The sequence below is a fragment of the Danio aesculapii genome, chromosome 18 (genome assembly GCF_903798145.1).
Source record: "Danio aesculapii chromosome 18, fDanAes4.1, whole genome shotgun sequence".
Taxonomy (NCBI): Eukaryota; Metazoa; Chordata; class Actinopteri; order Cypriniformes; family Danionidae; genus Danio; species Danio aesculapii.
In genome coordinates this window covers 19,612,936-19,625,689 of record NC_079452.1, presented here as the reverse complement: position 1 = coordinate 19,625,689, position 12,754 = coordinate 19,612,936, and the positions used below count along the sequence as shown (strand labels likewise).

The window sequence follows — 12,754 nt, the reverse complement described above, 5'->3', positions numbered from 1 at the left end:
AGCCCAGTGGCCAGTAATTAAAAAGAAGCGATCAATTGGCGCTGCTGACCGACTCATGAGAAATCTATTGAGTGACTGTGGTAAAGCGCTAATTTGGAGCCATTAGGGGATGCAGAGTTTGCAAACAGGCCGGTAATGATGATGGCTTGCATGGCTACAGGGTTGCCCTTTGTACAACTGTCAGACAAAGAGTGTCTGGGAGAGCTGAAATTAGATAGGGGAATGTCTGACAAAACCTCAACAGACCGAAATAACAGCTCCTTCCTTTAATGATCAGTGCCATTTGTAGAGCGTGCTGCATAGACATGAGTAGTGACAGGATGAGGAACCATGTCAAACAAATATGGCTCTGGGACATTGAGGTTTGCATAGAGTCAATGGATACAAAAGCTGACTTTTAGACATGCAATGTTTTGGTTCCACATAATAGAGCCCCTATTATCATACCTGCCAACACTCCCGTTTTGCCAGGAGTCTCCCGTATTTTAGACCCATCTCTCATATTGTTATGTCTCCAGGAAAAATCCCGGAATTCCGCCGCCCCGCCCCCTTTTTGGTTCAGTCCCCATGCGTACCGAACCCAAAGTGAAAGTGCAACATGTTTAAAACTATTGATTTGACTCATAGTTGATTAAATAAATGGTCATGGTTTCAATTCTTTACTCGTTTTGCTTTAATGTCGATACGAATCATTGTCATACATGAGAAGCCAGACCCAAGAAAAGTTTAAGGGTCTATTCACATACTGCTGAGTGCAGTCAACCAATCACAGTAGACTGGGTATAAGAGCATATATAAGACAATGAAAGTGTTTTTTGACCTTGCATGCAAATCAGCTTGTTCTTGGGGACCCCAAAACCAAAATATTACCATTTATAATGCAGAATTGGGTGTTTTAGATAGATAACTCTTCTTGTATTAATTGTGCCAGATTTAATGTACAATGAATCCACACTTCCTGACAAAAGTCTTGTTGTCGATCCCAGTTGTAAGAGCAACAAATAATCACTTGACATCTAGTTGATCATTTGGAAGTGGCAAAGGTAGATTTTTCAAATCAATCATCTGTTGAACTGCATCCCAATCATCACGGATACTGCAGAAGACCTACTGGAACCAGCATGGAGCGAAGATTCTCACAGAAATCAGTCAAGTTTGGTGAAGGAAAAGTCATGGTTTGGGGTTACATTCAGTATGGGGGCCTGCAAGAGATCTGTAGAGTGGATGGCAACATCAGCAGCCTGAGGTGTCAAGACATTTGTGCTGCCCGTTACATTAAAAACCACAGGAGGGGGCAAATTCTTTAGCAGGATAGCGCTCCTTCTCATACTTCAGCCTCCACATCAAAGTTCCTGAAAGCAAAGAAGGTCAAGATGATCCAGGATTAGCCAGTCAAGTCACCAGACTTGAACATTATTGAGCATGTCTGGGGTAAGATGAAGGAGGAGGCATTGAAGATGAATCCAAAGAATCTTGATGAACTCTGAGTCCAAGAACGCTTTCTTTGCCATTCCAGATGACTTTATTAATAAGTGATTTGAGTAATTTCAGAGATGTATGGATGCAGTCCTCCAAGCTCATGATGGAGTCAGACACAATATTCATCCCTTTTCCACTGCACCATGACTTATATATTCATATACTTATATTCTATACTGGACATTATTTCTGTTCAGTGACAAGGCTTTTGTCTAAGCAAAGTCAGACCTTACTGTCCTAATTAAATCATTCAAAATCAAGGCATAATCATATATATATATATATATATATATATATATATATATATATATATATATATATATATATATATATATATATATATATATATATATATATATATATATATATATATATATATATTTGGTCAAATAAGCGTGATCTAGAGGCCTTTGCCTTTCATATAAACTACTTCTGATACTAAATGATCAACTAGATAGAGTTATTATTTGTTGTTCCTAAAACTTGAATAGACGACAAGACTTCTATCAGGTAGTTATATTCCCAATCAAGTAAAAGTGATATAGTATCATATAGTAGATATTAGTGCTTCTCCATCTTTACCCTGCTCTGCTCTGATCATCCACAATGAGAAAGTTACCAATAATAAAACGTTGCTTTAATCTGATTGCTGTTAAACGCATTAAAGATATAACATCTGCCCTACCAAGGACATCTTACATAGAAACTCATTCATTCTGTTGCATTTCAAATAGACCCTCACAAAAAACTAATACATATCCACAATAACCATCTCCACAGGTCAAGAAAGAGTCAAGACTGCCTGTAAAAAGCCTGAAGTGGAGCAATCATGCCATGCATTTATATCAATGAGACATCTAAACATGAGGCTGTGACTGAAAACTCAAAGCTCCAGTTGGAAAGCGCATTGTTAGCGATTGAGCTAAACACCTCCAAATACAATTGTTTTCTCTGACACAAATATATCTGTTAGATCCACAGTTTACAGGCTAAAAGTATATGTGTTTCATTTGACAGTCATAATGACCGCCATTTCAAGAGTTCACACTTAGATATTGCTTGATACTAATAGCAGGTTTGGCATGCTGTCCCAGGAGAGAACCCTGAGCTTGGAGATAATTGAGCCCGGGGCTACCGCCTAGTCAATTAGCATGTAAGGGGGTCCGAGATCAGGTAGTTCTAGAGAGCTCCCCCTGGTAAAGGAAGAAAAGTGGGAGATGGGGTGGACGGGGGGATTCTTCAGAAACGAAGATAAGGGAAGTAAGGTGAAAGGCCTACTTATTGTAGGTTTGGATTCATGTGATTTGTTTATCAATGACTGCAGATGAGAGACCAGCCCTGATCAATCATATGATTCATTCATTCATTTATTGATTAATTATTTATATATTCATTCATTCATTTATTCATTCATTCATTCATTCATTCATTCATTTATTTATTTATGATTAAAAACAGCTTTTATTCTAGCTGAAATAAAACAAATAAGATTTTCTCCAGAAGAAAGATATATTATAGGAAATACTTTTAAATATTCCTTGCTTTGTTAAACATCATTTAGGAAATATTTCATAAATTAAAAATCACAGGACTAATAATTTTGACTTCGACTATACATAAATTAGACATTGTTGTTCTCCATCTTTTTTTATATTTTTAATTAATCTGTGGTAATAATTCACACTGTTTGCGTACAGATGAGAAAACATACACCGAGTGCTTTTAATAGTGCAAGCAAAGACCGAACAGCTTCCCTTTTTTCATACTAATTAAAGACCCCAGTGACGTACATTTCTGAACAACCCCTTGACTGTAATTATCTTTCTCTTTGCCGTGACCTCCCCTCATTGTGTTCTCTTTTTCTTTTTTCACTTCTCTCCGCCAGCTGCTTGCTAACTTTGATTTTGTTTTGTTTTTTCGCTCTCTCCTGCCCCAGATCTGTTCAGTAATGAGCATGCAGGGCGATCAATAATTCACTGACGTTTGAATAAAACCCAGGATGATCGGGTTTGGGTGTGTGTTAAACAGAGAGAGTAATCAGTGCCATTCATGAACTTGTTTTTTTATTTTTTTTTGCTGGTCCCTCACACAATGTCTCCTGGCTGCTCTTAGATTGCTTCTCCGCCCCCTCAGTCCCTTTTTTTTTTTCTCTCCCTCTCTCATCCATGTCGCTATTACTCCACATGCACACTTCTGCTCCTCAAACAGAATCACACTGTGATGATGGCTTGCATATACAAATCACACCTGCTCTCTTTAAATGCAGATCAAATTAAAGCACTCCAGGATCAAAGCTCATTCCTTTACGCTCGGCCGGCAGCGTTCAGCTCAGAATATCAGCAGATAAATTTGGAAGGTTTTGTCATTCAAGATTACATGTTTTTGTTTTCTTTATAAAGATGTACCCCTTATATATTCCCTTTCTCTTTGGATGTTGTCAAACATCTCAAGATATATAAAATACGGGCGGAACAATATGGAACCTGAAAGTCTGTAATGATATAAATAAATATACATACATATATATTTATATATATACACATACACACATATATATATACACACATATATATACACATGTATACACACATATACATATATATATATATATATATATATATATATATATATATATATATATATATATATATATATATATATATATATACACATACATACACACACATATATATATATACACACACATACATATACATACATATATATATATATATATATATATATATATATATATATATATATATATATATATATATATATATATAAATATATATATTTGTGTGTGTATATATATATACATACACACATATATAATATAATAATAATAATAATAATAATAATAATAATAATAATAATAATAATGGGTAACATGGTGGCGCAGTAGGTAGTGATGTCGCCTCACAGCAAGAAGGTCACTGGTTCGAGTCCCGGCTGGGTCAGTTGGCGTTTCTGTGTTGAGTTTGCATGTTCTCCCCGCGTCTGCGTGGGTTTCCTCCCGGTGCTCCAGTTTCCCCCACAAGTCCAAAGACATGCGCTATAGGTGAATTGGGTATGGTAAAATTGTCTGTAGTGTGTGTGTGTGTGTGTGTGTGAATGAGAGTGTATGGATGTTTCCCAGAGATGGGCATCCGCTGTGTAAAACATGTGCTGGATAAGTTGGCGCTTCATTCCGCTGTGGCGACCCCAGACCCCAGAAAAGAAAATTAATAATTAATTAATTAATTAATAATAATAATAATAATAATAATAACAAAATCAATTATTATTATTATTATTATTACAATTTCTTAAGGGGGTTAATAATAATAATAATAATAATTAAAAATATTTATTTATTCATTTTAATTATTTATATGTGTACATATTTATTGAACAAAACTTTAAAAATGTACTTATATATTCTCTGAACATTCCAGAATATATACAGAATAGATGCATGTTTCCCTGTGAGTTGTTATATGCTGTATAAGTTTCCCAGCAGAAAAGCCCAGAGGTTCACACTATAGCATAGATCATCTAGAATTCTCAGTGCAGCCTTGGTATCTTGGCGGATCTCCCAACACTATTGTCTTTTTTCCCCCTTCTTGTCTAGTTCCACCTGATGATCCCATGATCACCGGCGGGCCTGTTGTGAGCCTGAGAGCAGGCGATCCCCTCAATCTGACATGCCACGCGGACAACGCCAAACCTGCCGCCTCTATCATTTGGATCCGAAATGGAGAAGTGCTGAACGGAGCCATGTACTCCAAGGTAAGGACAGAAAAGTGTGCACTAATCAATATGATTTGATATATATTAGTGTTCTAATAGCCACTTGTTTTACAATAAATGAGTCTTACACTTGGGGGCTCGTCCGGGATAGAAGTGAGGCTTAGGGTGGCTTGTGTAACAGTGGCCAGCTAGTGAAGAAAAATGTTGTTAAAGCTAATGTAGTAAACATGCTTAAAAATAAACACTGGTGTGGTTTGACTGAAATGTCACTGTATGTAACAGTTACCAAAATATCCAAATTAACCAAAGACATGATGCTACAAGCGTGAACATAAAAAGGACAGAATGCTCAAAAACACCAGCTTTTCTAGACATAGTCGTGATTTTGCTAATTACATTACGGTACTATGTAAAAAATCGTATGTGCTATTTAGGCAAGGCAAAGCCAGGCAAGTTTATTTATATAGCACATTTCATACACAGTGGCAATTCAAAGTGCTTTACATAAACAAGTATAAAAGAAACAAGTATAAGAGAATTAAAAACAAATAATACAAATGGTTAAAAAAAAGCATAAAAACAGATAAGATGTGTTATAAAGAATGAAAAAGAAGAGAAAAGCATAATAGTGCGATCTGTCGCACTATTAAAACTGTTTTTTATTTACTTAAAAAAAATTGTGGTAACACTATTGCACGTATTATTTTTAAGTAGTTTTAAAACTTGATTTTTTTTTTTTTATCAAAAACCACTTAAATGAATCATGTGAAAATTACTACATTGTTTGAGTGTTAGATGAGGATATTAATATTATTAGCGGAATGTGCTTTTATAATTTAAAGGGCACCTATGGTGAAAAATCTACTTTTCAAGTTGTTTGGACAGACATATGTGTAGGTATGGTGTATAGACCGTCATATTGGGGTGATATAAACACACCCAGTCCTTTTTTTTCCAAATTTAACACCATAAAAACGGTGGACCAATTGGAGCGGTTTTCAGACCGACCGCAATTTTACATAGGAGTGCGGTCCCCCCGCCCACCAATATTGATTGACAGCTGCGCGGTAGTCACGTGTATAATCATTTCAACAAGAGAGGAGAAGCGCAACGCAACCGGGAATAAAAGGTGTGTTCAGTTCGCTAGGATCATCAATCATCATCAAACGTGATCAAGAGTGAGTTTTACAAGTTTAAAATGTTTTAAAACAGAGCATGTGTGTAATGAATTACAGCGATTCACTTCAGATGCACTTAATCAGCACAGCCGCGTGTCAGAACAATTATAAAGGAAGACGCTTCAATCGCAGTTTGTGGCTCAGGTTTATTTTGAACATTAACATAACAGATATTCATACAGCAGTGGATATTACCAGTATCATGTCACATATGCGTGCAAAACGAGTGCAAAGCTTAACGTGCTGTCTCTGTGTGTGTGTGTCTGCGCTATGTGTGTGTGTTTCTACGCTAAGTGTGTGTTTATCTGCGCTATGTGTGTGTGTGTCTGCGCTAAGTGTGTGTGTATCTGCGCTATGTGTGTGTGTCTGCGCTATGTGTGTGTTTATGTCTGCGCTATGTGTGTGTGTGTCCGCGCTATGTGTGTGTGTGTCCGCGCTATGTGTGTGTGTCCTCGCTGTGTGTGAGATCTGCTTCCCGAGGCAGCCGAGGGTGGCGATTGCTGACAGGCACGTGGGAACGGTGGGCGGGGAGGACTAGCCTTAAAGGGCCAGTACAAAAAAACAGCAAAAACTTTTTCCCAGCTATAATATAGACACTTCAAACAGCTATAATAAATAATCTGATGGGTGTTTTGAGCTGAAACTTTACAGACACATTCTGGGAACACAAAAGACTTATATTACATATGAACAAAAGGGGTAACCTATGTGCCCTTCAAGCAAATCCACCACCATTTTACTCATATTAATTTTTTTTAGCATGCTCGCTGTCGATCTGCTCCTTCAAAATGTCGTCTGATCACTGCCGTTGTTGAGATTCAAATGCAAACATCTTAATCAAATCCACATAATTGAGTCCATTTTATTAAAATAAACTTGAAGCCATCTTTCCGCAATTTTATTAGCGTAATTAGTTTCTCAAATTAAGCCTAATAATTGCACGGGTTGGCTTAAAAAAATACGTAAAATTTATCTCTTGATTTTATTAGCAAAGTTATCTCAATATTTTATAATAAATCCAGAATATCAAATTTTAAAAGAAAACATGCACATTATTTTTAATGACCACATCAATTTTTTTATGAAAATTACAAGCCTCAAGATTCATTTTTACAGTGTACATAGCTTTAATTGCTCATTAAAACTTGCAATATATGGGGGCTCGTCCGGGACGGGAGTAGGGTTTAGGGTGGTGAGTGTGACGGTGGCCAGTTAGGGAAGTGCTATGCAGGTAAAACCTCACTCCTCTGACCTTAAAAGATGCTCTAGCCACAGACGCTGGAGGTCATTGTCTAGGTGTATTATTGGGAATTAAACATTATTAACATCAATCTTTTAATTAACTGGAAAACTGCTCATATATTAGGGTTTACTTGTAAATATTTTGTTAAAGCTGATGTAGTGAACACTGGTAAACGAATGCATCGTGGTCAGTTTTAAAAAAATAAACACTGGTGTGAATTCACTGATATGTGAACGCAACTGTAACCAAAAATACCCAAGTTAACCAAAGACGTGATGCTACAAAAGTGCACATAAAAAGTGCACATAAAAACGCTAATAAACACCTGTTTTTCTAGTGATAATCGTGATGTTGCTCATTACAGTACGATACATTACTTTAATTGGTTCATAACAACTTGCAATATAGTCATTACAGTGTCGTAAATGCAGCAGCTCTTCATTTGTGTGTGTCTGTGTGTGTGTGCTGGTTTTGGTGTTTTACCAGGACAGTTTTTTGTATATAACATGGGTGTGATTTAGTTGTACTGTATCACAGTGGTTTACAAGGTCATGCCTTGTGTCATAATTAAAAACACTTCGATCTCAAGCTTAAGGGTTTTACTAGGATACTTTAGGGTTAACTTTAGGGGTAAGAATCAGGTAGGGACAAATAAAAAGCACTTTTTACAGTGTAAAATACAGTATGGCTATGGAGTGTCCTTGTAAACCACCAATACCAACATGTGTGTATTGGAGGAATTCCTTTACACACTTTATATGCTGTCAAATGATAGAAGTATCAAACTCAATGCACATAGTGAGACTGTTTAGTCTGGCACATTTCAGGTTATTTCACAAAAAATGTCTAATTTATTTATTTAGTTAGTTTATTTATAATTTTTTTTATTTAATTTAAGTACTGTATGCATTTCCTTGATTTTCCTAGAAATTTAATACATTAGAAACACTGTATTAATGTGAACTCTTAAATGTATATCAAAATAAAAGTCATTTGACTAAAATATATGAATTTAAAAAATAAACTAAATATTTGTTTAGCATTTTGAAATATCAAAGACTGTCACAATAGTTTAAGTAATTTTGTCACGATCACCAGCGATCATACTGCCAAGATCGCTGAATCTCACACACAAACACATATGGACTACATATCCGCCATTCATGGACTACATTTTCATACATGCACTTCGTTCACAAACACACATGCTTCCTCATTTTTACTGATTACACTTGCAACACCTGAGAATTGTCAAAGACTGATTACACACACTATATAAGCAGCACACACACTTACTTTGCTGAGTCTTGTTTTCTGTTACAGTGACAATTCAATGCGTTTCCTAGTCTTGTTTGCCCGTGTATTTACCTCGCCTGCCTTCCGACCTCTCGCCTGTTATAGTGACTACGATTCTGGATTGCCTTTATACATCTGTTTGCACCTGTGTTGACCTTTGCTTGCCTGACTACCCAATAAACCTGCACGTGGATCCTCACCTCAGTTGTCTCTGTCACTCCCCGCGTTACAAATTTATTATACGTAATCAAGCACCATGATTTCCATGAAAGCAAATACATAAAGATCATATTTAGATTTTTTATTTTTTTTTGTAGAAAACTTTATTTTTAGTTATTTTTCTCTTTATTTCTTCCCTTAAAAATAACTGCACCTATCAAAATGTTTTTCTTTGAATTTCCTTTCCAAATACAGTATAAAGCTTTCTTCAATTTGAAATGAAATGGCCACTCGTGGTGCGAGCCATCTGTGGTCATGATTGCTTGCACCATCTGCACTCATTCGCTTTAGCCCTCAGCTCCATTTGATTGGAAGAAAATCCCTGGAAATCCAGCCTCTAACTGAAATGACAGAGACATGTTTGTCCTCCTTACCCTGCAAAATGTGTCAACACAAACAAACAGATGGCAAGATAAGGCAAAGCCATATTGTTTTCACGATTTTTTTTCCCTTCTCTCTGAACGCAAGAACAATTCCCTTATATACAGCTGATGTTTAATGTATGTTTTACCAGCCCAAATACTACTAATAATCCTCCCGCTTCAATCAAAACTCATGACTTGCCCTTCTGATCTTCCCCCGAGGTCAACCTGAAGCAGAAAACCGCAGCAGAGTAATCAACACAGCAATATAAATAAAGAGTCCCTGCAAGATCCTCTTGACCAATGCTAACCCTCCCTCATCCGGATACCATTATTGGCTGCTTCTAAAGAGCAGAAAAACATCATTGATTTAGCTGGTGTTACTGAATCCCGTATTGTCCATCAACACACTCGCTAAAAGAGGTGCTGTTATTCTAAGGATGAGTGCTCCTTTTCTTTTTGTAAAAGGTGTGAAGGACAGAAGAATTTGCCCTCTCCTGTGGTTGGTAATGTAATGGGCAGCACAAATGTCTTGATACATCAGGCTGTTGATGTTGGCATCCAATGTGACCCCAAACCATGAGTTTTTCTTCACCAAACTTGACTGATTTCTATGAGAATCTTGGGTCCATGCGGGTCCCAGTAGGTCTTCTGCAGTATTTGTGATGATTGTGATGCAGATCAACAGATGATTCATCGAACAATCATCTAAAAGTCAAGTAAATACTTGTTGCTCTTAAAACTATAATCTACGACAAGACTTTTGTCAGACAGTGTAGATGGTTGAGCTTTCTAATATCTCTATACATGCTATTCAAAAGCAGTGCAGTCAATTAAGCCACAATCACTTGGTCTGAATAATAGAGAAGGGGACAGGCGGAAACTCTCTCTCTCTCTCTCTCACACACACTCCTTCATCAGCCTCATAATCAGGACAAATGAAGGCCAGGCTCTGTATGAAGTATCCAGCCAATATGTCTTTTTATTGGACTGGCATTTCTGCCATCAGAAACGCTTAACGACGTGCCATAATGTGTCCTTCTTTCCATTGCTAGATTCCCATTGGCCTCTGAATGTCATTACCTGATGAGCTGCAGCAAAGTACAGATAGTAGTGTGTAGATGTGATGATAAAGCACAACAAAGGCAAAGCAGCACACAGATGAGATGGAGGGAAAATTCAGAATAGGTCAGCGATTTGGAGCAATTTTTTGCCAAGCGTGTGCATTTTTAAATGAATTTCAGCAAGGGTCGACTTCTTAAAAGCTCTCTTTATAGTTCAGACTGGATGTCTAGTTGTAATGCATTATACTGTATGGGAAATACAGTATCTGACTCTGCTTAGACAAAAGTCTTGTCACTTAAGAGAAATAATGTACAGTATAGAATATAAAGTCATGGTTCAGAAGAAAAATAATTAATATTGTGTATTAATTATACATCTTACACTAGATATGCTCAATAATATTTATGTATGGTCACTGAGCTGGCCAATCCTGGTGTAATTTGAAGTGGGAAGCTGACAAAATAGGCGCGAATCCAGATGCAGGATTGTTTCAACAGGGAATGGTCAGGCAAGCAACGGCCAACACAGGGGCAAACAGATGTATACGGGAGTCAAGGTCATAAAACAGGCAGATGGTCAAAAGGCAGGCAGCAAGCATCGTAAACAAACAAAACAAGGCAAAGTTCAAACACGGAAGGAAAGGCAACGTGTTGTAATGTTTACAATTCAGTATAACAAGACTCAAAGTATGTGTGTTAGTGCTCTCTTTATAGCCCATATAATCAGTTATGAACAGGATCAGCTGTGTGTGATGTACAGTGGCAATCAGCCAGGATTAGGAACTGGTGTGTGTGTGCGTCATGACTGGATCTTGTAGTCCATATAATGGCGGATTTGTAGTTCTATGCGATCTGTGTTTACCAGCGATCTGCCAGAATCGCCATATGGCCCAGCCGGGACTCGAACTAGTGACCTTCTTGCTATGAGGCAACAGTGCTAACCACTGAGCCACCGTGCAGCCTATATTATGTTCACTTAATTTAAAAAACTACTATTTACCAGATGTTTGATTGACAGACGATACCACCAATAGTAATAGACTGATTTCACACGGCCACCATTTTAAACAGCGAAATCAAGGCTGTGGTGGGAACAAACCCGGAAGTATCGCCTGAGTCACACAGGAATGTTTTGTACCTGACGGTATATCTTATCAGTGGAGAGAAATCAACACAAATCTATATTTCACCGCCAACGAGTAACTCAAAGGTCCATTCTAAATGAACAGTGAAAATAAAAAGAGAAATCAGAGCTCATTTTCAGCTTAGTTAAGGGAAACGGCACTAGTTAGCTAACGTTTTCTTTCCCAAACACCCATTTTAGATGCCATTTATCAAACTCAAGTTAATTAACTGACTCTTTTACTATATTAAACTTGTCACGAAACAAAATTGCTGATGAATCGACACAGCTTTAAAACGCTCCGACGTCCGTGTATTTGTGTTTGCACTCTGTGAAGAGCGGTGAGCTGATTACCTTCACAGCCAATCACAGTCATTTCTGTTGATCACTGGTGAATACTATGGCTAACCGCCGGTGTTTAGGAGCTCACTCAGCGGCGCTTAAATGTTAGCGAGAAAATTGACATTTTTAAAACTTCAGTACCGAGACAACATTGTTACAGACATCGAGAGTGTGCTACAGAGGACTGCATTGTTTTATCACTCACCCGGTTACATAGGCTGAAGCTGTGAAGCGTCCCATCAGTGTTTACCTGCCACCATGAACTGAAGCCTAGGAGGACACTTAAGAGTATTAGTCTTAAAGAGATTGTAATGTTGTTTGATGCCTAATATGCTTTTAATTGTTTAAATTAAACTGAACTGAATCATATTCAAGTGATGTTTACACCATATCCACATTTTGAAATTGCAGCAGCAGCTGGGGGTTTGTAGTCCACAGCATGTTGTTGCAATGTTTACAATGCTGATCCTATACTTCCAGGTTTCTTCCCACCGCAGCCTCGCTTTCGCGGTTTAAACTGGCAGCCGTGTAAAATAAGCATATGGAGATATTACATTCACTCATATCCACCATTTCATATAAAGGAGATTAACATTGGTGGACTTGAACTTGAAAATATTATGAAAACATGCTTATATGGGACTCATATAGGACAGCAGGTGGCCAGACAGACTAGAGAGTAAATAAAATGATTCTCAGGAGACTGAGACCACAGA

At 37.4% G+C, this 12,754-nt stretch overlaps 1 protein-coding gene across 6 annotated transcripts in view; it reads left to right on the top strand.

Moving 5' to 3' along the window:
- The window catches only part of kirrel3b (kirre like nephrin family adhesion molecule 3b), a 347,355-nt gene that overhangs the window by 233,186 nt on the left and 101,415 nt on the right, over positions 1 to 12,754 (top strand). For all 6 annotated transcript variants that reach the window (XM_056478234.1, XM_056478232.1, XM_056478230.1 and 3 more), the window contains exon 4: positions 5,093 to 5,250. In XM_056478234.1, the coding sequence (XP_056334209.1) occupies positions 5,093 to 5,250 (158 nt within the window). The remainder of the gene's footprint in view (positions 1 to 5,092; positions 5,251 to 12,754) is intronic.